Genomic DNA, 24,177 nt, shown 5'->3' with positions numbered 1-24,177 from the left:
TCAGAACAACTCTGACCATTCTTGACTGGCCCAGCCAGAGCCCTGACTTAAACCCAATTGAGCATCTCTGGAGAGACCTGAAAATGGCTGTCCACCAAGGTTCACCATCCAACCTGACTGAACTGGAGAGGATCTGCAGGAAGAATGGCAGAGGATCCCCAAATCCAGGTGTGAAAAACTTGTTGCATCATTCCCAAGAAGACTCATGGCTGTACTGTACTAGCTCAAAAGGGTGCTTCTACTCAATACTGAGCAAAGGGTCTGAATACTTATGACCATGTTATAGGTTTGTTTTAATAAACTTGAAAAATGTCTACATTCCTAGTTTGTTTTTTTTTTCAGTCAAGACGGGATGCAGTGTGTACTTTAATGAGGAAAAAAAAAAACTTTAGAATTTACCAAATGGCTGCAGTAAAACAGAGTGAACAATTTAAGTGGGTCTGAATACTTTCCGTACCCACTGTACATATACATACATTTTCCCCACTGATGCAGCCATGTAAAAGGCAATTGTACAAGCTGTAGTTTTGAATGACACCGCTAATTTTACCATACAATTATTTGATAATGGGGGGAAAAAAAAAAAAAAAATGCAGTTAAATTGGGAAAAATAAATAAAGAATGGGACTTTGCCATAGGTTTTGCAGTTCATTGTGTTGTAGATACCAGACAACATGATGGTTGCCATTTTTCTCAGACCAATCACTTTTTTTGGGAGAGTCATTGTGGGTACATTATTCACTTTTTATAGGTGCAGCAACTCCAAGATAGTCCGAGTTGCTGATACCAAATATGCTTCAATTAAGAGGAAAGGTAATTTTTTTCATATTTTATTCTTTAAGTCCCCTTGAAAGGGAACCAGTCATGTAAAACAATGCTATTAACCTGCAGATTAACTCCATACCTGCAGGTTAATAGAATTTTGAAACCATGCAGCGCCCACACTGAGCCCTAACTTTATTCCTCCTCCTCTTTACTGTAAGAGCAGTGAGACTATGGAACTCTCTGCCGCATGATGTTGTAATGAGTGATTCACTGTTAAAATTTAAGAAGGGCATGGATGCCTTTCTTGAAAAGTATATTATTACAGGTTATATATACTAGATTCCTTGATAGGGCGTTGATCCAGGGAACTAGTCTGATTGTCGTATGGAGTCGGGAAGGAATTTTTTCCCCAATGTGGAGCTTAGTGTTTGCCACATGGGTTTTTTTGCCTTCCTCAGGATCAACCTGTTAGGCTATGGGTTGGTTGAACTAGATGGACTTAAGTCTTCCTTCAACCTTAAAAACTATGTTACTCTATACAGTGCTGAACCTGGGCACCGCATGGTGTCAGAATTCTATTAACCTGCAGATTAAACCCATATTTGAAGGTTAATAGCATTATTTTACATGACAGGCTCCCTTTAAGTGATATGAACCTGGAATAGTTTGTTCTAAACACTGCAATATTACTGAATTGCAAAATATGGATAAAATGGCATTCTCCTATGAAGTCCAGCACAGACCGGCCTTCAGCAGGCACCTAGCTGTCATAACCCACTGACCCCATGATTGCACACGTATACCGGCAATCACCCTTATTTAAATGCCACGGTCAGTGATTGGTTAAACAGTAAACTGTGAAAGTTCCAGTTGCTGCTCTTACAGGAATATGCTGACTGTGTAACACAGCCGGCTCAGATTCTGAGCCCGCGCTACACTTGACATGTGATGTACAAGTACATTACAGGGTGGGAAGGTTAAGGGGATTTTCTCTCCTATCTAGGGACAAAAGAATGGGGGAAGTGGCATCAGCTCCTAAAGGAGAATCCAAAGGTCTTGTCATCTTCTCCTATTGAGGCAGGAAGAAGGAAAATCAGATTTAGGTGCTAATTTTACCCATTTCCAGGGGTATTCCTGGGCAAGGTATTACAGGCTCTGTGAGCAGTCAGTGGAGTTGTGGAAAAAGCAGACTTTCCAAAATAAATTTTACAGGATGGGACAGACATGGCTTTTTTTTCTAAAACTGGTGTCACGTTTCTGTAAGTTGTGTGCTCTACTGCTGCTTAGCTCTATTTAAGGAGAGGAGCTAAAATATTATACAACTCATAGACAAGTGTGCAGCTGTATATGGAAAAAAGCGGCCATGTCATTGCAAGTCGACACAACACTAAGTATCATCAATCCACATTAAAAAAAGTGTAGTACAACTTTCAAGTGTTTGCTTTGATACAGCATACATGTGGATGTGCAGCAAGAATTCCCATAGAAGAAATAAAAGGAAACCCGTAAAGAAAAAAAATTTATTAGCATTGTTAAGGCAATGCAAACATTTCTTAAGTGTACAACCCCAACCAGGCATTAAGCAAGGCATTTCGCATTTACATATCTATACTGTACACATGTGCAGAAAAATATCATCCAATCTCATTTCAAACTAAAATAGACAAAACATCACATCCATTTTCCATTCTTTAATTTGTTTTATTTTATTTTTTTAGAAAATTAATTGCTCTGAAAAAGCAGAGCCTTCAGAACAGCAAACCAGATTTAAAAGAATTTAAGTAGTGCATGGTTAATGCCCCGCGTGGCCTTTAGTGAGGTCTCTAGCAGGCAGAGAAAATCATGATTACCGAAAAAAAAAAAAAACCACACTACAAAATGTTACCTTTAGATAGATGCAAGTCATTCAGCTTTAAATCACAACTGCAGGATGATCTGCAATACTTAGTAAATGTAGTAATGAACAGTTTCCCTTTGTGTATACAGAGCAAGTACGAAGAACTAGTTGCAGAAGTAGTGCATTCACACTTAGGGGTTTTTTTGCGCTGTTTAAAAAGAATTTTGCTTCTCCTATTCTGATAATGAATAATTTCCCATGGAAAAACAAAATTGAGGCTTAATTTCTGGAAATGATACTCAGTGCATAGTCAGTATATGCTTCTTTTTTTAAATGGTAGTTCACAATAAAAACAGCAAAATATCTTATGAAGCAATTTGCATGAAATCTGTCCCACACAATGGAATCTCCCTAATCAGAGCAGTAGGCTCACTGCAATTCTGTACTGAGCTAGTGGTAACTTTACACAAGACGCTTCAATTATATTGTTTGATATCCAGCGTGACTTCTCTTTCTGCCGATGAGATAGGCAATCAGCACAATTAGAACAAGTCCAGCCAGCGCGGCTCCAACGATGATGGGCACCAACATGCCATTCTGATCCTCTGCACACTCCACCGCTGCCATACCAAACAGAAGGGTCATTATTCAACTACTGCAGCAATTAACAATGGCAAGCAATAGTCCATAGTCGTCACTGAAGACATGTAGGCCACGTTGTTCTACAACCTAGTTACCATATTTTGTGGATTATAAGACACACCCCAAATTTTGGGGAGGAAAATAGGGCAAAAAAGTTAAGAAAATGGTGCGTGTTACAATCAGCTTTTGCGGTAGCTTACCTGGGGGTAGGGTGGGGGGGCATAAGCAGGGCGGGGTCTCAGGTGGCAGGATGGGGTGTTCGGCAGCGGCAGGAGTCGGGCGATGGCTGTGGGCTCCACGCTGGTAGGACGAGGTGTTCGGCACTGCAGGGGCTCCGCTGACATTTTATGACCGACCGGAGCCCAGCACCATCCATTCTTTTCAATGCGGTGGACTCTGGTTTTCCCCAGAATCCACTGCATAGAAGAAAATTATGGAAAGTGTGGGGCTCCGGGCTTTCACCAAATGTAGGCGGAGCTCCCGCACCGCCAAACACCTCGTCCTACCAGAGTGGGGCCCACAGCCATCACCCAACTCTGGCAGCAGCGACCCTGCTCTACCGCAGCTACAATTTGGATAACACACATCCCCAAATTTGGAGAATGAGCGATCAAGACCAATATGGGTTGAGATGCGTATGGCCACGTCAGCATAACAATTACTCACCACACGATGACCGTTATTTTTAAGCATGGCAAAATATCTTTATATCAGCACTGAGCTCACAACGGGCGCTCATGAACATGGACAATTTCCCTCTCAGATCCTAGCAAAATTACCTACGCATCCTATGGGGCACTTAAAATAAGGGACATACAATACATATTGGCTTCTTACCAGGTCCAAATTTGTTCCCTTCTATGTCAAATGCCTGAACTTGAAGGTCGTAGGTGTAAATGGACAAGTTGGCTGAAATCTGGAGAGTCTGCTTCGCGTTGCACTTGTAGGATTTGTGAGTTGTAGTCTTCAGGAAGGAGACGTTGCCGCTATCTATACTGAAGTTGGACTCTACAGAAACAGATACACATTATACAGACACATCAAGAGCCCGGATACTTTCCTAAAGCAGATCAACTATTGCCAGGAAGGAGGAAAGAAAAAAAAAAAAAGTCACCTTTCGCTTCTGCAACAGTTGTGTTCACATGGACATGACCAAGGTAAAATTTGCTTTCTGTGGTGTTCTGAAACAAAACAAAATAAGTAAGTTATTTGTGAACAGACATCTTATATCAGACAGCATATTCAACATTTTCGTTAGCAAAAAGCTTATACATACTAACACAGAGTGGGCGCGGTTACTCACCTTCCCAGGCTCCACCACCTTTGTTGATGTGTTGTCGACATGATATCACTGCTGCAGCGAATCATGCATTCTACATGAATGTCACTGATAAAACCATTGATTGCTGATTGAGATCATGTTAATGCACATGACAAGTGCAGCCAGCACAGCAGCCCAAGACTAGAATAGCGTTAAAGAGACCACACTGGAGGGGAGGGTGAATTACAGCTCCATTATGTAAATCTATAAGCCTTTGGTTAACTAAAACTTTTTCCCAGACAAACTCCTTTATTACAATGCCCATCTGACCAAGAGCAGTAAATATGCCCAGCTGCATGTATTACATGTCGATTTTACCCTCTGCATAGTGACATTTGCAGAAAATCTACAGCGAACTGTCAGCAAGCCTTTAAATCAACATAGATCTTCTCAGCTGCACGTCAATGAGGCTTTGTACGACTGTTTTGTTGCATGGGGTTTATCAGAATGTGCAGCAAGTGTGAATACGGCCTTATGCTTACCAGTACAAAGTTGAACAAGATGTTGGCTGTATCAGAGGAAAGTATTAGGGTTGCAAAATCATTAGAGCAGGTTCCACTAGGAGTGACTTTCTTTGGATCAATATTGAACTCATAAAAAGTCTGGAGGGAAAAAAAAAAAAAAAACAAGAAACTGAAGGTAAGTTAATTAGAGATAGACAATGAAGTAACCAGCCACTGTGTAGAAATGAATGTCATCAGCTGCCAAGAAAACTTTGAATAGAACACAGAACAGATGGGAAAATCACTGGTTGTGAAGTCACTGTGTGGGGAAATGCATGCATAAATTCATCTTAAAGCGGTCTTCCAAGAAAAATAAATAGAGATGATAAAAACGGCCAAGGGACGCAATTCAAAACGCCAGGCCATACTAGCCACACGTCAGGACTAGCTGCAGTCTGAACACTGCTTCTGACACCAGAGCTGTACTATAAAGCACATGAGCCTAGGAGAAGGGCTGTGATATGAGAAGAAATCAATCTTATCCTCTGCTGACTACACACACGGCAACATAAGGGTGGAGATACTATTCTGTGCACTCAGTCTGCCAAGGAGAAGATTGATTTCTTTTGTCACAGTCCTTCTTACCTCACAAATGTACGCATGCTTATGATACAGCCGAGTGTGTCAGTTGAGACACAGGACCGCAACCCATTTTGACATGAGTAGGAAGGGCTGCCATTTTATCACATTCCTGGAGAACCCCTTTAAGGCCAAGGTCACATTAGCATATAGCATCGGATGAGAGAGCGTTATATGCAATACGCCAATGACACTGGCTCACAGCATCTGAGTGCAGTCCGATGTTTCACACGCACCCATAGACTTGTATGGGTGCGTGCGATTGTTTACGCATGAGAAAATAGATTGCAAAGGTGAGCTGCCCCATAGTATAACACTGGTCCGAGTGCTATGTGATGTTTTATCGCATAGCACTCGGCAGTGTTCTACCGTAGTGTGAGTGAGCCCCAAGAATCAACTCCACTGGCTCTCTATTTCTGAGCTGCACCCCACTTTGATGTCCATATGGCTGTTAAAGAATTTGGACAAGGCTTGTCTATGTAAAGACAATCTGTTTAAAGGGTTTATGCCATCTTAGACTTTCAGGGCAGAGTCAAAAAATAACTATTCAGCTCAGACCATTGGAGTTGGAACTACAGAATCCGTCAAGCTCATCTGAGCAATACTTGTTTCATAACTCCGACTGAAATCAATGCGAGTTACTACAGTAGCTCAGCAGGATGGAAAACTGGAAACATCTTCAGCAGTGTTTTATGGTAATCTGTCATGGAGACTGAAAGAGGAACAGTTCAGAAAGATCTCAAGAAGGACCTGTGATAACTCATTAGCAGGGGTCCCTCATCTGGGCTCCACAGACCTCCATGGAAAAGACAGATTCAGTAGAAAGGTGAGCGTGTGTGCCCAAGCAAAGCCTTAAAAGGAGAAGTGTCAAATTCTTAAATGCAAAAGTACTTTATAAGGGCAATGGGGGTACAAGTGTACTGTACACCCTTGTAGTTGGGCTTCACCGTGATTTTTCCTACATGTGGCAATACTGTGACATTGTTGTATACAGTACAAGCAATCAGATGATCACAGGTTCAAGTCCTCTAGGGGAACTAATACAGTGAAAAAAATCTACAAGTCTAAAAGCACCAACCTTGTTGTTATCCTTTTTCACGTAGGTGATATTTAGTCGCAACCCCATGTTGGCCAATAAACAGGGCCCAGCCTTTCCAGTAATATTATAATTCCCAATCTCCGGTTTTGTGTTGTTAGTTGGTGCACTAGTGGGTGCAGCCGTGGGGGCGGCAGTAGGAGTAACATCTTCTTTGCAAATAGTAGCTACAAAAACATATACACAAGGTCATTAAATTTTAGATGACAAATTCTGAGTTATCCCTACAAAGGAAAAGTTTTGGAACCAATTGTCAGAAGTAAAGCTACATCCTGGAATCCAGGGTGACCCTCGTTTCATGGATCTGGACCACCGAGCAGAGCACAATACAAAAAGGTTTTGCTGCTCAACCCAGCTCCCATTATTATGTAGAAATGTTAACTCACTTTCTATGTGACTGAAGGAAGAACGCACCTCTATAATGTAAGCAAGTGATGGACAGGTATTTTACCAATCAAAGCCGACTATAAGGCTATCTGCCCACAGTGGGTTTTTAATGCAGTGCCAGGAACGTCTTACAGTTCCAGCAAAGTGGATGAGTGGATCATAGAAATCTCTTGCCCGCTGTGCTTCAGTTTCTCTTGTGGGCATGCTGAGTTTTATGTGCAGATTTTACATTTAGATGCAGAAGATACACAGGTAAAAATGAGTGTATGATATAATGTGTTTTTTAAACAATACTGGGAGCTTTTCTTTGAGAAAACCATGTTAGTGATGCACATCACTAACAGCCAGGGCTGTGGAGTGTGTCCATTTTGGTGGAGTTGGTATAAAATGGTTCAAAATATAATAACATTTGGTACAGTAGTACAATGCAGGATGTGCTGTAAATCTTTTCATACGAATTTGGGAAAGTTGTGCAGTGTCCTATAAATGTTTGTTCTGTTACTGATCTAAGGATTTAGGCTTTTAGTTGGGATGAACCTGTGCTGCACTGTACTCACCAGTGCCCAGTGCTGTGGAGTCAGAGTCAGGGAAATTGAGGAGTCGGTGGTATGGCTTACTGACTCTACAGCCCTGCTAACAACGGGCTGTGGCTAGTTTAATCGCAAAAAACTATGTGACAGGTTCCATTTAATGTATCACAGGGATTCGGAGACTGTTTTTTCGTGACACATTGTACTTTAGGTTAGTAGTTATTTTAGGTCGATATTTTCACAAATGCAAGACATATTTGGTCAAAAGGTTGAAACATTTGCAATTTTCAAACTGTCAAGTTTTATATCCTTAAGCCAGTTAGTCATGCTTTGCAAAATAAATCCCATTTCCAATATGTCTATGCCACATCTGCATCATTTTTAAAATGTCATTTTATTTTGTTAGGATGTAAAAAGGATTAAAAGTTTAGCAGCAATTTTCTCAAGAAACCTACAAAACCTGGCTTATTCAGATGTAAATGGACCTTGAGGGGCCAATATATTGGACACTGCCCAAAAATTATACCATTTTAAAAAAAGCACCCCTCAAATACTTCAACACTACTTCAGGAAATATAACCATTCTGGTGCTAGAGAGGAAGCAATGCAGAGGGGAATAGAAAAAAAAATTGTAACTTTTCCTCTAAAACGTTGCTTTAGCCTTAATTTTCACTTTTGCAAGGAACAGCACGACAAAATGAACCCCATAATTTGTTACCCAGTTTCTTCTGAGTGTGCTGGCACCAAACATGTGGTCAGAAACTTGAGCCCTGCCGTTTGTTCAAACAGAAAGGAAGGAGTAACACAAATTTGGCTGAAATAGATGTCACATTTATACAGCCCACAAGGTGCTCAGAAACCAACAAGTGACACCATTTTGGAAACTACACCCCTCAAGGTTTTATCCAGGGGTATAGTGAGCATTTTGAACCCAGAGGTACGACACAGAAATTGATAACATTATGTCGTCGTATTGAAATATTTTTTCATGAAAATGTTGCTTTAGCCCTAAATTTTACCAGCAAGAGGTAACACAAATAAGTGGAACCCAGTGTGTTACCCCACTTGTAGTCAAAAAGTTGTTTGGACACACGGCAGGGCTCGGAAGGGAAGAAGCCATATTTTGTAAATGAAATGTAAGTTTGGCTGGAATAGATTGCAGACACCATGAGGTACCAAAACAGCAGAAACGCCCACAAGTGACCCCATTTTAAAAATCAGACCCATCAAGGAAGGTGTTGAGCTTGTTGAACCAGTAGATGCTTTACAGAACAGTTTAAAAATGTGGATGTGAAAATGAAAATTACATTATTTTGCTGCTAAAATAATGGTTTTAGCCACAAGTCTGAAATTTCCACAATGGATAATGCAAGAAAACAGACCCTATATGACCTCAGGGTACCATGGCAACAGTCAGCACTCATGCTCACGGGGGTGGTCGATGCTGCCAAAGGGGGTCTTAACACCCACTTAACCACCTTGATACCACTGTCGTGATTGACAACAGTATTTAAGAGGTTAATTGGCACCGACTGGTAACAAAACCGTCCGGGGCTGGTACTGCAGGTTGTTAGCTGCCATATACAGCTGTCAACTGTGGGGCGGCACCAAAAGCAGCACTGAGTAAGGCCTCTTAATGATTTATTATAAATGTCTGCATCTGTATAAAAAGAAAAAAAAAGAAAAAAGAAAAAAAAAAACACCTTCGAGTCTACACAATTTTAGAAGTCTGAACCTCAGGATTTACTTAAATTAATTTTTCTGCTAGATCGCAACAGTGAAATTGTGTAAATGGAGTCTCCCGTACCATTTGTGCTGTAATTGTTGGCATTTAGATACGCTTGCAGCTTCACATCATGGAATGATGCATTTACATTTTCCATTCGGACGAGGTGCGGATTGGAGCACTGGTAGAACTGGTTGGTTTTAGCAGATATTTCCGCTTTGTTGGAGGACACTTGCTTGGTACCTGCAATGTACACAACACACAAGTGTTAATTATTAATACATTTCTAGATTCTTACCTGTTGATGACCAATCAATCCTCACCATTTTCAGATGAATCTGGGAACAAAACTGGATCTGAGAGATTGTAACTAAATGTAAGGTTATCAACTTGGTATCCTGCGTCAGACTTATTAAACTGTATGCTGAGGGAGTGGCCGGGTGCAAAAGCAATGACCAAAAGTGGTAAGGTGCCATTCTTGCCACACGAACTTGCCTGGTCAGTTACTGCACTGTCAGGTAATGCAAACAATGATTTAACCTAAAAAGTAAAAACAAAACATTAAATGAAAAACAGAAGTATAAACCTCATTCCTAGGTTTCTAAATAGAATGGTTTGTAGATTTATACTGCTCAATTATTAATGCATATACACACACACCATTGCTTGTAGGCTCATCCATCTCATCAGGCTGAGCTCATATACAATCCGACATGGTGGATGATGGAAAAGCTCCATCTTTACCCTGTCATATTTACGTTGCGAGACCCGAAACCCCACCCCCCCATACCCTCCTGCTGCCTTTACCAACACTGATACTCTGTGCAATGACTGATCTGACTCAAAGGAAGATTTTTGATGAGACAAAACCAGTAGGAAGTTGAGGTTTTTTAATTTGTACATTTAGTTTGACTTGGGGGTGTGACGGTTTATAACTTTAGAACACAGCCAACAATGTATGCAACATCAAAAGATAAAAACTGTCAAACAAGGTGCCCCCCCCGTAATGGAAGTGACAAAGCAGATTTGTCTCCACATTTCACAATGCTAAGTGCACAGATTTTTAATTACAGTAGATATCTAATGAGGCTTGTGTACTTACTGTGAAAATCCATGTCTGAACGGCTGCATAATTAGCATTTTATGAGTGCAGCCAGAGCTGATTATATGCTCATTCTAATATATTAGGCAGAGAAACTTTCTTCAGGTCTCTCTATAGTTTGTGTTTGCCGTTTGGTGACAGATCTGCTTTAATCAGTTCAAGGCTGATCCATTTTTGCCCCCTTCCTGACCAGGCACATTTTTTGGGTTTCATCAAATATGCGCTTTTAATATGCCTTTATGAATATTTGGACAAGAAAAAAATGAAAAATAAATAAATTTACAGTACATAAGTTTTGCCTCTTGAGACACATGGGTCTTAAATTTTCTGGTCAATTTTAGTTTATTTTTTGTTGATTAACCCCTGTAGCTGTGGACAGTATTAGCTACATGGAAATTTCAGCCAACTTGCTGGATTTCCTAGGACCCAGCAGTTCCTGTTCCCTCCCTGCACCCAGTGGGCACAGGGTCCTAAGGAGGAAATAGTCAGGTCCGTGCTAAGGCTTCCTAATCCATTTACAGAGCGCTGGTTCAGTTCTGTGTATACAGAGATGGAGCTGGGGAACAGTAAAACCATGTGCATCTTCTCTGGGAAGTCTGACAGCCGGCTGCCCTCCTCCACAGCTACGATCTAGTGCAAGCTTACCTGCTTACACTGCATTGACGCTTTAGAACCAGGGTCGCCAACACTTCAGAAATTACTGGACAGTCTGTAAAAATAGGGCACTTTTTTCCACCCGGAAAAAAATAATAAAAAAAAAAAGCTGGAGTGTTTTGCAGCGATTTTTATGACCCTTTTACAGCTCAATGAATGCAGCTAAAATGGTCTGTAGACATACATCACTTAGTCTATGGCCAGTCTAAGAGTAGTTGAAGCAAGAATGAATCCTTCCCAGGAATTTGTTAATGATTCCTTGAAATGTAGAACTTTGATGCTAACAAGATAATCTTTTTAGTACAGAATGATCACATATGGAAGACGTAAACCGCAGATGTAAAGAAGCAAGACCTGTGGAAATTACCTGTTTTTCTCCACTCTTATAGTCAACTGTAAAGTTAACGGACAGGTCGGCCAATATACAGCTCGTCTTAGTGCTGTCATCCTTCACATCAAATCTTACACCGCTACCAAACTGGAAAATGCCTAAGAAAAAAAAACAGAATCACATGAAATAATCAGTGGAAATACAACATGTCATAACTACTTGGCGATTAAACAGCTCCTCTATAATGCAGCACGAGTCAGTTATACTGTAGCAAAACATATGCATTAAGAGGCGGTAGCACTTTACATCATATGCCAAGGCTTGTGCCGCAACACTCAATGCATAGAGTACAATCCTGGAAAGACTGAACTCCATTTATCCTTAAACTTCATTTTACATGCACTAATCAATGGCTGTGAATGGAATGATAAAGGAAAAAAAATAAAAGATCCCAGAAAAATTTACACATTTAGAGTACTAATGAGCGAACATGCTCAGATAACGTGCTATCTGAGCATGAGGGGATTGACTGTTAGGTACTCGCTGCATGTGCTGCGTCTGACTGCCGCCACAAAACGTGCAGCCGCAGGGAGGCAAACATCTTATCCGAGCACGCCGAAGATACTCGGATAACACGTTATCTGAGCCCATTCACTCAATACAAATTAAAAGCACACTCATAACTAGAGAATTTGTCAGCACGTTTTTGCTATGAAATCTGAGCGCACCATGATGTAGGGGCACAGAGCCCGATTGCAGTGATGTGTCATTTAAAGGGGATATCAGAAAAATATATAATATATATATATATATATATATATATATATATATATATATATATATATATATATATATATATATATATATATATATATATATATATATATATATATATATATATACACACATATATATATATACATATATATATATACACATATACATATATACACACACCAAAAGTTTGGACACCTTCGTATTTAAAGATTTTTCTGTATTTTCATGACTATGAAAATTGTACATTCACACTGAAGGCATCAAAACTATGAATTAACACATGTGGAATTATATACTTAACAAAAAAGTGTGAAACAACTGAAAATATGTCTTATATTCTAGGTTCTTCAAAGTAGCCACCTTTTGCTTTGATGACTGCTTTGCACACTCTTGGCATTCTCTTGATGAGCTTCAAGTGGTAGTCACCGGAAATGGTTTTCACTTCACAGGTGTGCCCTGTCAGGTTTAATAAGTGGCATTTCTTGCCTTATAAATGGGGTTGGGACCATCAGTTGTGTTGTGCAGAAGTCTGGTGGATACACAGCTGATAGTCCTACTGAATAGACTGTTAGAATTTGTATTATGCCAAGAAAAAAGCAACTAAGTAAAGAAAAATGAGTGGCCATCATTACTTTAAGAAATGAAGGTCAGTCAGTCCGAAAAATTGGGCAAACTTTGAAAGCGTCCCCAAGTGCAGTTGCAAAAACCATCAAGCGCTACAAAGAAACTGGCTCACATGAGGACCGCCCCAGGAAAGGAAGACCAAGAGTCACCTCTGCTTCTGAGGATAAGTTTATCCGAGTCACCAGTCTCAGAAATCGCAGGTTAACAGCAGCTCAGATTAGAGACCAGGTCAATGCCACACAGAGTTCTAGCAGCAGACACATCTCTTCAACAACTGTTAAGAGGAGACTTTGTGCAGCAGGCCTTCATGGTAAAATAGCTGCTAGGAAACCACTGCTAAGGACAGGCAACAAGCAGAAGAGACTTGTTTGGGCTAAAGAACACAAGGAATGGACATTAGACCAGTGGAAATCTGTGCTTTGGTCTGAGGAGTCCAAATTTGAGATCTTTGGTTCCAACCACTGTGTCTTTGTGCGACACAGAAAAGGTGAACGGATGGACTCTACATGCCTGGTTCCCACCGTGAAGTATGGAGGAGGAGGTGTGATGGTGTGGGGGTGCTGTGCTGGTGACACTGTTGGGGATTTATTCAAAATTGAAGGCATACTGAACCAGCATGCTACCACAGCATCTTGCAGCGGCAAGCTATTCCATCCGGTTTGCGTTTAGTTGGACCATCATTTATTTTTCAACAGGACAATGACCCCAAACACATCTCCAGGCTGTGTAACGGCTATTTGACCAAGAAGAAGAGTGATGGGGTGCTACGCCAGATGACCTGGCCTCCACAGTCACCAGACCTGAACCCAATCGAGATGGTTTGGGGTGAGCTGGACCGCAGAGTGAAGGCAAAAGGGCCAACAAGTGCCAAGTATCTCTGGGAACTCCTTCAAGATTGTTGGAAGACCATTTCCGGTGACTACCTCTTGAAGATTATCAAGAGAATGCCAAGAGTGTGCAAAGCAGTCATCAAAGCAAAAGGTGGCTACTTTGAAGAACCTAGAATATAAGACATTTTCAGTTGTTTCACACTTTTTTTATTAAGTATATAATTGCACATGTGTTAATTCATAGTTTTGATGCCTTCAGTGTGAATGTACAATTTTCATAGTCATGAAAATACAGAAAAATCTTTAAATGAGAAGGTTTGTCCAAACTTTTGGCCTGTACTATACTATTATATATATATATATATATATATATATATATATATATATATATATATATATATATATATATATATATATATATATATATATATGTTTTTAGGCCCATAGTAAAAAAAATATAGTCCTGGACAAGACCTTTAATAAGCTGTTTTGCTGTTTCAATACAATCAACGATCAGCTAGAGATTATCACTACAGGACAAGCTGCTATGTGCCTCCATATTACACCCCCACCACCGATTAGCAGCTCTGTCACTATACAATGTACACAAAGCTGCCAATCAGGAGTTTGGGTGGGGTTATATCGGGCTCAGCAGTACAAGCTCTGCAGCAGAGAAAACAGTGATTCAATCATAACTGCTGCACCTATCGATACATCACTGGAACCAGGGTCCCTGTCCCTACCTCATGCAAAGGTCAGATTACATAGCAAAAACCTGGTGACATTCCCTTTTAAAGGTAGTTTGAGACCGTAGGATTGATGGCTTAATTTATGCTCAGCTCGCAAAATAAGATGTGGGGGTTTCCCAGAACCCACTCATCAGCTGATGGAAGGGGCCAGTGCAGAGTACTGTACATTTTGTAGTGCCTGTGCCCAGTACGGCCGCTCCATTCAGTTTGAGTGAAGTGCAATACCCAGATCAGCCACTACAAAACATACTGTGCTCACTAGTGACTAGCTGAACATCCAGGGAAAGAGGCCTAAAAGGCCTCGGAACAATGAGAAAATTCTCTTTAGTATTTACATGTACCTGATATTAGCACTGATCAGATTATCAGCCAGATTCAGACACACCATCTCTTACAACATATGAATGTAATAGATCAGAGGGGTTCATGCTTAGATTCACAACACTTCACAAGTGACAGTACAAAAAGAAAAGGAGCTCCTATTCTGCTGGATCCTTTTATTACAATGGGATTTATGTAACACATGTGTTACTACAGGCACCATGATGACCTATTGGCAGCTTCCCCAGCACAGATGCCCCTTTAGATCAGCCAGCTGTCTTCTCCCCTCCAGTTTAGGGTCAGGACTGCCTTCAGTTAGTGAAGAGTTGCTATGGAGTAAATGGATGCCATGTAATGCCCTGCTGAGATGAGGATTAGGTGGGGCAGGCTCCTATACTTCCCAGGGCGAGCTTTTGTTCTCCGTCACCACAAGATGAGAATCCTCCAGGTAAACCGGTTTTATGAAACAAGGAAGAGAAGAGGTTGTAAACATTACACAACAGGTCATGTCTACCGCAGCTAGGAGGGGATGCCACAGGGCAAGGAGGAAACCCGCTCAGTGCCAGATGTCCGCACAATCTACCTGCTGAGTAATAACTGCACAGAGTCAGGGCAGTCTCCTTATACTGTGTAGGGGCCATAGACCCTTCTACTCGCATGATGGGGATTACGTAATCCCCGAGTAAGAGTGCTGGTTTTATACCATGTACAACAAAAACAAGATTTACAAGCAGATCCTTTATTAAGATTTCAAAAAGATTATTCCACATTGTAAAAATTGGCACCGACAGTAAATACAAGCATGATGTAGTTTCCTACATGTTTCAGATAAAAATTAGCACTCAAATCCAAGCAATATGTGGTTTCAGACTGCCTTTATGATATGGAATAAAAGTTCTTAAAATACTTCAATCAAGAATCAGTTGTAATGCAGTGCTTGGCAACAAGGGACAGGAGTGGCATTTTCCATACTGAGAATCATTGAAAGCCTCCAGTAAGGTGAGCAGGACTGCACCTGTTTGCTTGTATACCATGTGCACAGGGGTGCATTAAGAGTAGCAAGGGCCCCGGGCAGTTTAGAAGGTGTGTGCCCCCCCCCCCTCACCCGATGCATCACATGTCACATGATCCCCTGTGATAGATCACGTGAAATTAATTTGGCACAATATTAATTATAATAAAAAGTTTTAGGCTGTGTGCCCACGATGTGTTTAAGCGTTTCCGCAGCAGCAATTCCGCTGCAGAAACACTTAGACGCATGGTAGAAGGTCTGCCATGTCCCCAAATGATAATCCGCATGTGCTATGCACATTCTGCGGAAATTTCCGCTGCGGATCATTGCAGAAAATTCCGCAGCATTACCAATTATTTTGCGGAAGTGCGGCGTTTTCGCCGCCATTGACTTGCATCGGAACGCATGACATCCGCATCACTACATGTGCACATGCGGAATACATGCGTTTCAATGTGCGGATGGTACCTGGGTTTGGAGAAGAGGAGACTCTCCTCAGGACCCGGGTACCATAGAACCTGTAAAAAAAGAATAAAATAAAAAATAAATATTATACTTACCTTCTAATGGCCCCCGGCGTCTTTATCCGATGCGTCCTGGCTTACCAGCAGCTCGCGATGGTCTGAAAAGGACCTGCCGTGACATCATTTAGTCATGCGACGGGGTCACGCGACCGCTGACGTCGGCAGGCCAACAGAAGGTGAGTATATATTTACCATTCTTTTACGGTCACACTATATAAATCCATGCCGGTTTCATGGATTTATATACTGTGACCAAGTTGTCAAGCACTTTCCAAGTGATGATAAAAATCGCTTGGAAAGCGCTTGTCAACCCGCATGCGGAAATGCAAGTGAAGAACGCTTCACATCCGCATGTCCCTGGCAGGAAAACGCATGTACAATCCGCATGCGTTTTTTCTGCCAGGGAGATGCAGAAACGCTCAAAAAAATCCGGAGCATTTCTGCATCGTGGGCACACAGCCTTACATTAATTGTATGACTCAATATGGAGCACACGTAGCCATCTATACACAGCGGGGGACCGCACGGCGCCATCAATACACAGCGGGGGACCGCACGGCGCCATCAATACACAGCGGGGGACCGCACGGCGCCATCAATACACAGCAGTAGGCTGCACGCAGTCACGCGCACACAAACATATACGCATAAACACATTTGAAACACAAAAATACATATAAACAGACATCACACAATTATGTCCACACACACACACACACACACACACACACACCATCCCCCAGCTCGGCTCCAGTCCTCCTGCTCCTCTCCGATGCAGGCTGCAGCAGTGACGCGTCTCCTAGCTGTGACGCGTCCGGGCCAGCACAGGGAAGTTAACTGCTGCAGTGCTGGCCGGGCCGAAGAAGAAGTAGCAGCCGTGCACCGCAGCTGGGGGAGCGGTCCGGGGCCCCCCCGCCACTGTCTGCCTGTATGCCACGCCCCTGTGTAAGCTGGGCCCTGCCTGACGTCATGTGGCAGGGCGGTCCCAGCATCATTAAAACTGCCTGCCCCAGTGGATCTGCAGCTGGTCGGATGGGAGCGGCTGCGTGATGCAGCGTGTGTCTGAGTGGCTGCTTTGAACTTTGGGACCGCCCTGCTTGACGTCGTGTGGCAGGGCGGTCCCAAAGTTCAAAGCAGCCACTCACAGACATGCTGGCTGCATCATGCAGCCCTGTATACGCACTAGCGCCGGCGGGAAATTTAAATGATGTTGGGACCGCCCTACCACATGACATCAGGCAGGGCGGTACCAACAGCATTTAAACTGCACGCCCGTGCTAGTGAATATACAGCCGCGGCGGCCAGGTGGGAGCGTCATGTGGCACTGGCAGGGCGGGGCGACACAGTATGATTCAAAAAGCCTACAGCTGCGGGCCCGCAGCGGTGATCATCTAAACCTTCGGCCAGAACGGCAGTGACCGAAAAAAAATTCGCATTATAATGGCCGCAATTCATGGGCCCCGTGGAGCCTCAGGGCCCCGGGCGGTAGCCCATATTGCCCCCATTATAATCCACCTATGCATGTGCAGTATGGACACTGGAAAGTATCCAATCCCATCTATGTACCTAACCCCTGTGGTAATCTGCTTCATCGGACACCTGAACTAAACAGTGATCTTTTTTGCCTAAAATGCCACAATGATAAAGCTTTTAAAAAGAAGGATTTAAAAAAGGACTGTCAGCAAAGAATGACTGTGCAAACCAAGTACAGGCGCTCAGTGCATCATGGTGTGACCAAACATTCAACTACACCTTCCATCTCTGTCTCTATAAAGCCAGAATGTCAATCAAAAATAGAGTGGGGCAGAGATAGATGGAAAACCAGCAGTTGGGAAGGTGTACCTAAATGTTTGACCCCGCCATGATCCACTGAGCTCCTGTACTTGATTTGAACAGCCATTCTGTGCTGACAGACTCCCTTTAAACTCCCAAGGATCACCTATAGGGGACCAGAAGTTAGGCTACGTGCCCACGATGCAGAAAATTTCCGCATCTCCTTGCCCGGAAAAACGCGTGCGGAATTTGACACGCATTTTGCACATGCGGAATTGCCTTGCGTTTTCTAATGCATTGTAGATGGCAATTCCACATGCGTAAACACACAAATAATGGATATGCTGCAGATTTTTCCGCACATCAAAAACGCTGTGGAAAAGTCCACAGCATGGGCATTGAAATTGCAGAATTTCATTGGGGACCATGGGGGAAGGATTACTAAGCGATTCCCAAGCGTTTACGCTGCAAAAATTCCGCAACATTAACGCTTGAAAAACGCATCGTGGGCACGGACCCTAACAATGGTTATCAGCCATGTTCCACCTCTGTTCCTTCTGATATTACTTGCCCAGACCACACTACAACCGCCCCTCAGCACTGCTGCATGGACCAAGCATTTAGGGGCTGATGCTCAGTGTTTATGACAGTTTTACAGCAGAAAAACACATTGAAAAGAAAATGGTTGTGCAATGCAAAGCTCCACAAAAGCTTTGTGACTTGGCATTTTCATACCAGTCCTGCGCAGCTCAGCCATAGTGGGGAAGCATGGATGGGAGGGGCAGCGCTCGCTGACTTTACAAGTTACTCACTTCGGTGGCAAAGCTTACCTCAGATTAGTTACTCTAGTGTCTGACCGCAGTAGCATATCTGGTGAGGTGCCCATCGCTGAGAAGATGCGCGGAATTCATTTAGTGGAATACACCCGTTACCGAAGTCAGCAAGTCTTACCCACTGAGCAACTCATTATGGCCGTTTACTGTGACTAAGAGTAAAGGCAAGGCTAGATGATCGCTAGTAAAGTCTGTAGAATTACACATCCAATATTATACTTTTATATTGCGCTTTATATGCCCAGGTGCATTGTGTGACTTTTTTATTTTTAGGTCTACAATGGAAATAACCTGAATCTCCTCATTATGTAAAAACGTCTCGAAAGTAGCGATGAGCGAGTATGTTCTGTTAATCCTTTCGGCGAGTATGCTCGGGGAGAGCACCGAGTAGTTACAGCTGCTCGGTGATATGGTTGAATCGCAACTGTTTGACAGCTTTAGTACATGTGAGGAATGTCTATTTCTTACACATTCCTCACATGTATTAAAGTTATCAAACAGTCGCAAATCATGCACACGGGAGCGATTCAACCATATCACTGAGCAGCTATAACTACTCGGCCCGAGCATACTCGCCGAAAGGGTTAACAGAACATACTCGCTCATCACTAGTCGAAAGTCTTATTCTATCAAAGCATGGATCCGTGCGCGGTTATGACTGGTGATTGCTAGGGGAAGGCTCCCAGGGAAAAAAATATGTCCTAGCGATGGATGTAGGCTCAGGATCAGAGCTTGTGTCATATAGGCATGTGCCAACTGTGTTATACAGCCAGCACCTGCTTCTAACAGCAGCGATCTGTAATAGCTCTATTCCTTTCCGTTTAAGCACTTAAAGGGAACCTGTCACCAGTTTTGTCCTATATGAACTAAAAACTATCACCTTATTCAGCACCTGTGCTGCATTCCATAAATGCTTATGTCAAGGCTGTGGAGTTGGATTCGGTATAAAATAGACACAGACTAACTCCTAAAATATACAATAAATTGGGTACAGTAGTTCAATGCAGTTTGTGGGGAATATTTTTTCATAAGCATTTGGGAAAGTTATGAAATGTCCTATAAATGTCTGTCCTAGTCCTGATCTAAGGGTCTAGACTTTTAGCTGAGATGAATCTGTGATCCAGGAAATTTATCACTTAAACATGAGCCATGTATGAGGGAGTCGTGGAAATTGAGGAGTCTGAGTTGGAGGTTTGGCTTACAGACTCCACAGCCCTGGCTTACATAAACCCCTGACTCCACATGTAGACACCCCCCAAAAAAAGCTTTTTACATTTCTCCCATACTGTATGGTAATCGGGTCAGTCAGATGGGCATGGTTTCGGGCCTCTCCATCTCTCCCCCCGGCTGTTGCTCACCATCCTCCTTTAATTGATGTGGATGATGCCCAACGTCATCCACACTGTCAATTAAAGAATGAGGCCGGTGAGTAGCAGCCGGGTGGGGGGGAGGGAGGGGTTGGTTGATAGTTTTAGTTTATATAGGACAAAACTGGTGACATGTTCCCTTTAAAGTAAAGGCAGATTTTTGCAACCTAATCTGCTCAGAGAATATTGTAGTGACAGAGACACTGATTCCAGCTATGTGCCACTTACTGGGCTGCTTGCCATAGCTTTGATAAAGTCACTGTTATCAGCAGGAAATCAGTACAGGACTAGTAAACCTGCTGCTCGGTAGTCCCATATTCATGACCTCTGTATAATTCCACCCCCAGCAGATTGGTAGCTTTCCATGTACACTAGGGATAGGCAGAAAGCTTCCAATCAGTGGAACTGTTAGGGCAGCAGCAGATAAAACTGTGGCAAAACTGCAGCAAGAAGTTAGACATATCTATAATCAAGGTCTGTGTGTCTACAAAATGCCACTCTCAGGTAGGGTTACAAAATCATGATAGCAGACTCCCTTTAAAAGCAGTTTTCAATAGCCGACAGCAGCATCTAAGAATAAGATAGAGGTTTTTGTGAATTTAATTGCCAGTTCCCCACCAATAAAACCCACCCCTGAGAACAATACAGGAGTGCACACAGTCTGTGCATGCATAGAGTATGGCATGGATTCATAAGCATAGACTCTGCTGTCTACTGACCTGCACACTTATGGGGTATTTTGAGCATTATGAGGAAAGGGGGTCTCATAATCTGGTACCTACTGATCTTCTGGCAATCAAAAGGTACAAAAAAAACATTTGGTTACTGTTTAAGTAGCATGATCCTGTTGTGGTGTTAGGTACAGCACCCCCACCGCTGCTATGCTTCAAAAGGAGACTGTTATTTGGACAACGTACTGCAATACTGAAGAGTTCCCATTAGTACAAGCAATTAAAAAGGCAGGTTCAAATCCCCAAAAGGAACTAAACATAAGAAATAATGTAAAAAAAATATAGAATTTATACCAATTTTTTCCCAATGTATAATAAAATGAACAGAGTCATTCAGAAGTGAAACATAGATCCCAAATGATATTTTCTCACTCCTAACTATTTCCAGAGTAAGATACAGTGGACTAACCAGCGCCAGCGTTCACACCAGGACCGTTACATGTGCAGATGTGCTCCACATAGTCACTGCCTCTAGAGGGAGCTGGCTGCATACAGATCTGCAGGGAACCACAGCAGCACCCAGGCCGGCCTCATCCACAGCCATCAGGCAGGCTCCGCCCTGTACACTACTGCCCCTCACACACAGGTGCCAGATGGCTGCAGCAGGGCGTCTGCCTGCCCTGCCCCCAGCTTCAGTGTATTACTCCAGAGTGGGGGGTAATGGCGCTGGCTCATAGTTATCGCCTTACAAAGTGGGGACACCTAGTATATACACAACTATATAGGAAAGGGTTCTTTACAGTCCCAGCAGTCAGCCTGTGGCAGGCCCGGCCACTAGGGGCAGTAATGGCAGACTGCATGGGGATGGATACAGGGCTAGCTGCTCCCTAGTATCACACAGGCCTGTGGGGAGTCTCAATGGCCGCCAGCAGAGCTAGTACCCGGCGGAACTCCCAGGGCCACCCATCATGTGCCGCCATAGACAATGGCTGACCCAGGGGCTTATACAGGGGTGTGCTGGGACCCCCGGCTGCCGCCCTGTGCAGCACAGTACAGGCTACTGATATACACATCAAATCCGAGATCTAGAGCTGCACAGAAGCTATTGATCCCCGTTATCAGTCACATATAGATTGCTGGACCCCGGCGCAGGATTCATGACGGAAGAGGACAATGGCGGACACGCAAAGACGTACAGCTACAAGCACCACCATGGCGGAGCCGGATACCGAGCACTTACCGAGCAGCAGCGCAATGCCCAGCGCGGCCTCCCCGAGCCTCGTCATGATGTCCGCACACAGCACCTCGTCCGCCTCCTGGGTTCAGCGCTCGCTCCTGTCTTCAGCTCTGGCGGCCCGGGCCTCACGGGAATCAGCGAGAGCCGCACAGTCCGGTACGAGGAAGAGCTCGCCTCACACTGTAGTCACATGCAATGACGTCATCTATCACAAGACGCGAGCACTTCTGTTTATAAGACAGAGGGCGTCAGCTCGGGATGTCCGGGCGCTACCGCCGCCATCTTACCGGAGTCCTATCTGTGCAGCACTATACATTGTAGAGTCGCCAAAATGGCCCATGAGTGAAGGCACAAAAGAATAACACGTTAGAAACTCGCCCCACCTGCTTCATATTGCACTGGAAGCTCTCCACAAAAGCGTCCAATTACACTCTGTAGTTACAAATAAGGGGTGTATAGCAATTATAGACAGAAGAAATACACATTGTTCTACAGTGTAACAGAGCAGTGTGCTCTACTGAGGTGTCACATATAGCAGTGTCCTCTACTGAGGTGTCACATATAGCAGTGTGCTCTACTGAGGTGTCACATATAGCAGTGTGCTCTACTGAGGTATCACATATAGCAGTGTGCTCTACTGAGGTATCACATATAGCAGTGTGCAGTACTGAGGTATCACATATAGCAGTGTGCTCTACTGAGGTTTCACATATAGCAGTGTGCAGTACTGAGGTATCACATATAGCAATGTGCTCTACTGAGGTATCACATATAGCAGTGTGCAGTACTGTGGTATCACATATAGCAGTGTGCAGTACTGGGGTATCACATATAGCAGTGTGCAGTACTGAGGTATCACATATAGCAATGTGCTCTACTGAGGTATCACATATAGCAGTGTGCAGTACTGTGGTATCACATATAGCAGTGTGCAGTACAGGGGTGTCACATATAGCAGTGTGCAGTACTGGGGTATCACATATAGCAGTGTGCAGTACTGAGGTATCACATATAGCAGTGTGCTCTACTGAGGTATCACATATAGCAGTGTGCAGTACTGAGGTATCACATATAGCAGTGTGCAGTACTGAGGTATCACATATAGCAGTGTGCTCTACTGAGGTATCACATATAGCAGTGTGCAGTACTGTGGTATCACATATAGCAGTGTGCAGTACTGAGGTATCACATATAGCAGTGTGCTGTACTGAGGTATCACATATAGCAGTGTGCAGTACTGAGGTATCACATATAGCAGTGTGCAGTACTGTGGTATCACATATAGCAGTGTGCAGTACTGAGGTATCACATATAGCAGTGTGCTGTACTGAGGTATCACATATAGCAGTGTGCAGTACTATGGTATCACATATAGCAGTGTGCAGTACTGAGGTATCACATATAGCAGTGTGCAGTACTGAGGTATCACATATAACAGTGTGCAGTACTATGGTATCACATATAGCAGTGTGCTGTACTGAGGTATCACATATAGCAGTGTGCAGTACTGAGGTATCACATATAGCAGTGTGCTGTACTATGGTATCACATATAGCAGTGTGCTGTACTGAGGTATCACATATAGCAGTGTGCTGTACTATGGTATCACATATAGCAGTGTGCAGTACTGGGGTATCACATATAACAGTGTGCTGTACTATTGTATCACATATAGCAGTGTGCAGTACTGAGGTATCACATATAGCAGTGTGCAGTACTGAGGTATCACATATAGCAGTTTGCAGTACTGAGGTATCACATATAGCAGTGTGCTCTACTGAGGTATCACATATAGCAGTGTGCAGTACTGAGGTATCACATATAGCAGTGTGCTCTACTGAGGTATCACATATAGCAGTGTGCAGTACTGTGGTATCACATATAGCAGTGTGCAGTACAGAGGTGTCACATATAGCAGTGTGCTGTACTGAGGTATCACATATAGCAGTGTGCAGTACTGAGGTATCACATATAGCAGTGTGCAGT

The 24,177-nt window shown here is 43.1% G+C and overlaps 1 protein-coding gene across 1 annotated transcript; it reads right to left on the bottom strand.

Moving 5' to 3' along the window:
* Window positions 1–2,271: 2,271 nt before the first annotated feature.
* Window positions 2,272–22,422, bottom strand: LAMP1 (lysosomal associated membrane protein 1). Its single transcript, XM_073664409.1, has 9 exons — window positions 22,195–22,422; window positions 11,510–11,631; window positions 9,710–9,926; window positions 9,468–9,629; window positions 6,726–6,910; window positions 5,048–5,167; window positions 4,359–4,425; window positions 4,082–4,252; window positions 2,272–3,222 (listed from the first exon to the last, which is right to left on the bottom strand). The coding sequence occupies exons 1-9, from the start codon at window positions 22,238–22,240 to the stop codon at window positions 3,083–3,085; spliced, it is 1,230 nt and encodes a 409-aa protein (XP_073520510.1). The 5' UTR covers window positions 22,241–22,422; the 3' UTR covers window positions 2,272–3,082.
* Between the last annotated feature and the right edge of the window lie 1,755 nt (window positions 22,423–24,177).

The sequence above is a fragment of the Phyllobates terribilis genome, unplaced genomic scaffold (genome assembly GCF_046119375.1).
Source record: "Phyllobates terribilis strain yellow unplaced genomic scaffold, ASM4611937v1 Scaffold_2__4_contigs__length_985480577, whole genome shotgun sequence".
Classification (NCBI taxonomy): domain Eukaryota; kingdom Metazoa; phylum Chordata; class Amphibia; order Anura; family Dendrobatidae; genus Phyllobates; species Phyllobates terribilis.
Note: the sequence above shows the minus strand (reverse complement) of the source record. Positions and strands in the feature narration are given on the sequence as shown.

Coding starts and splice junctions, on each gene's coding strand:
- LAMP1 (XM_073664409.1), bottom strand. CDS start 22,240: ATGACGAGGCTCGGGGAGGCCGCGCTGGGCATTGCGCTGCTGCTCG. Junction 4,426..5,047: donor TCTTGTTCAACTTTGTACTG/GTAAGCATAAGG, acceptor GTTTTGTTTCAG/AACACCACAGAAAGCAAATT. Junction 3,223..4,081: donor AGGGAACAAATTTGGACCTG/GTAAGAAGCCAA, acceptor TTGGTATGGCAG/CGGTGGAGTGTGCAGAGGAT.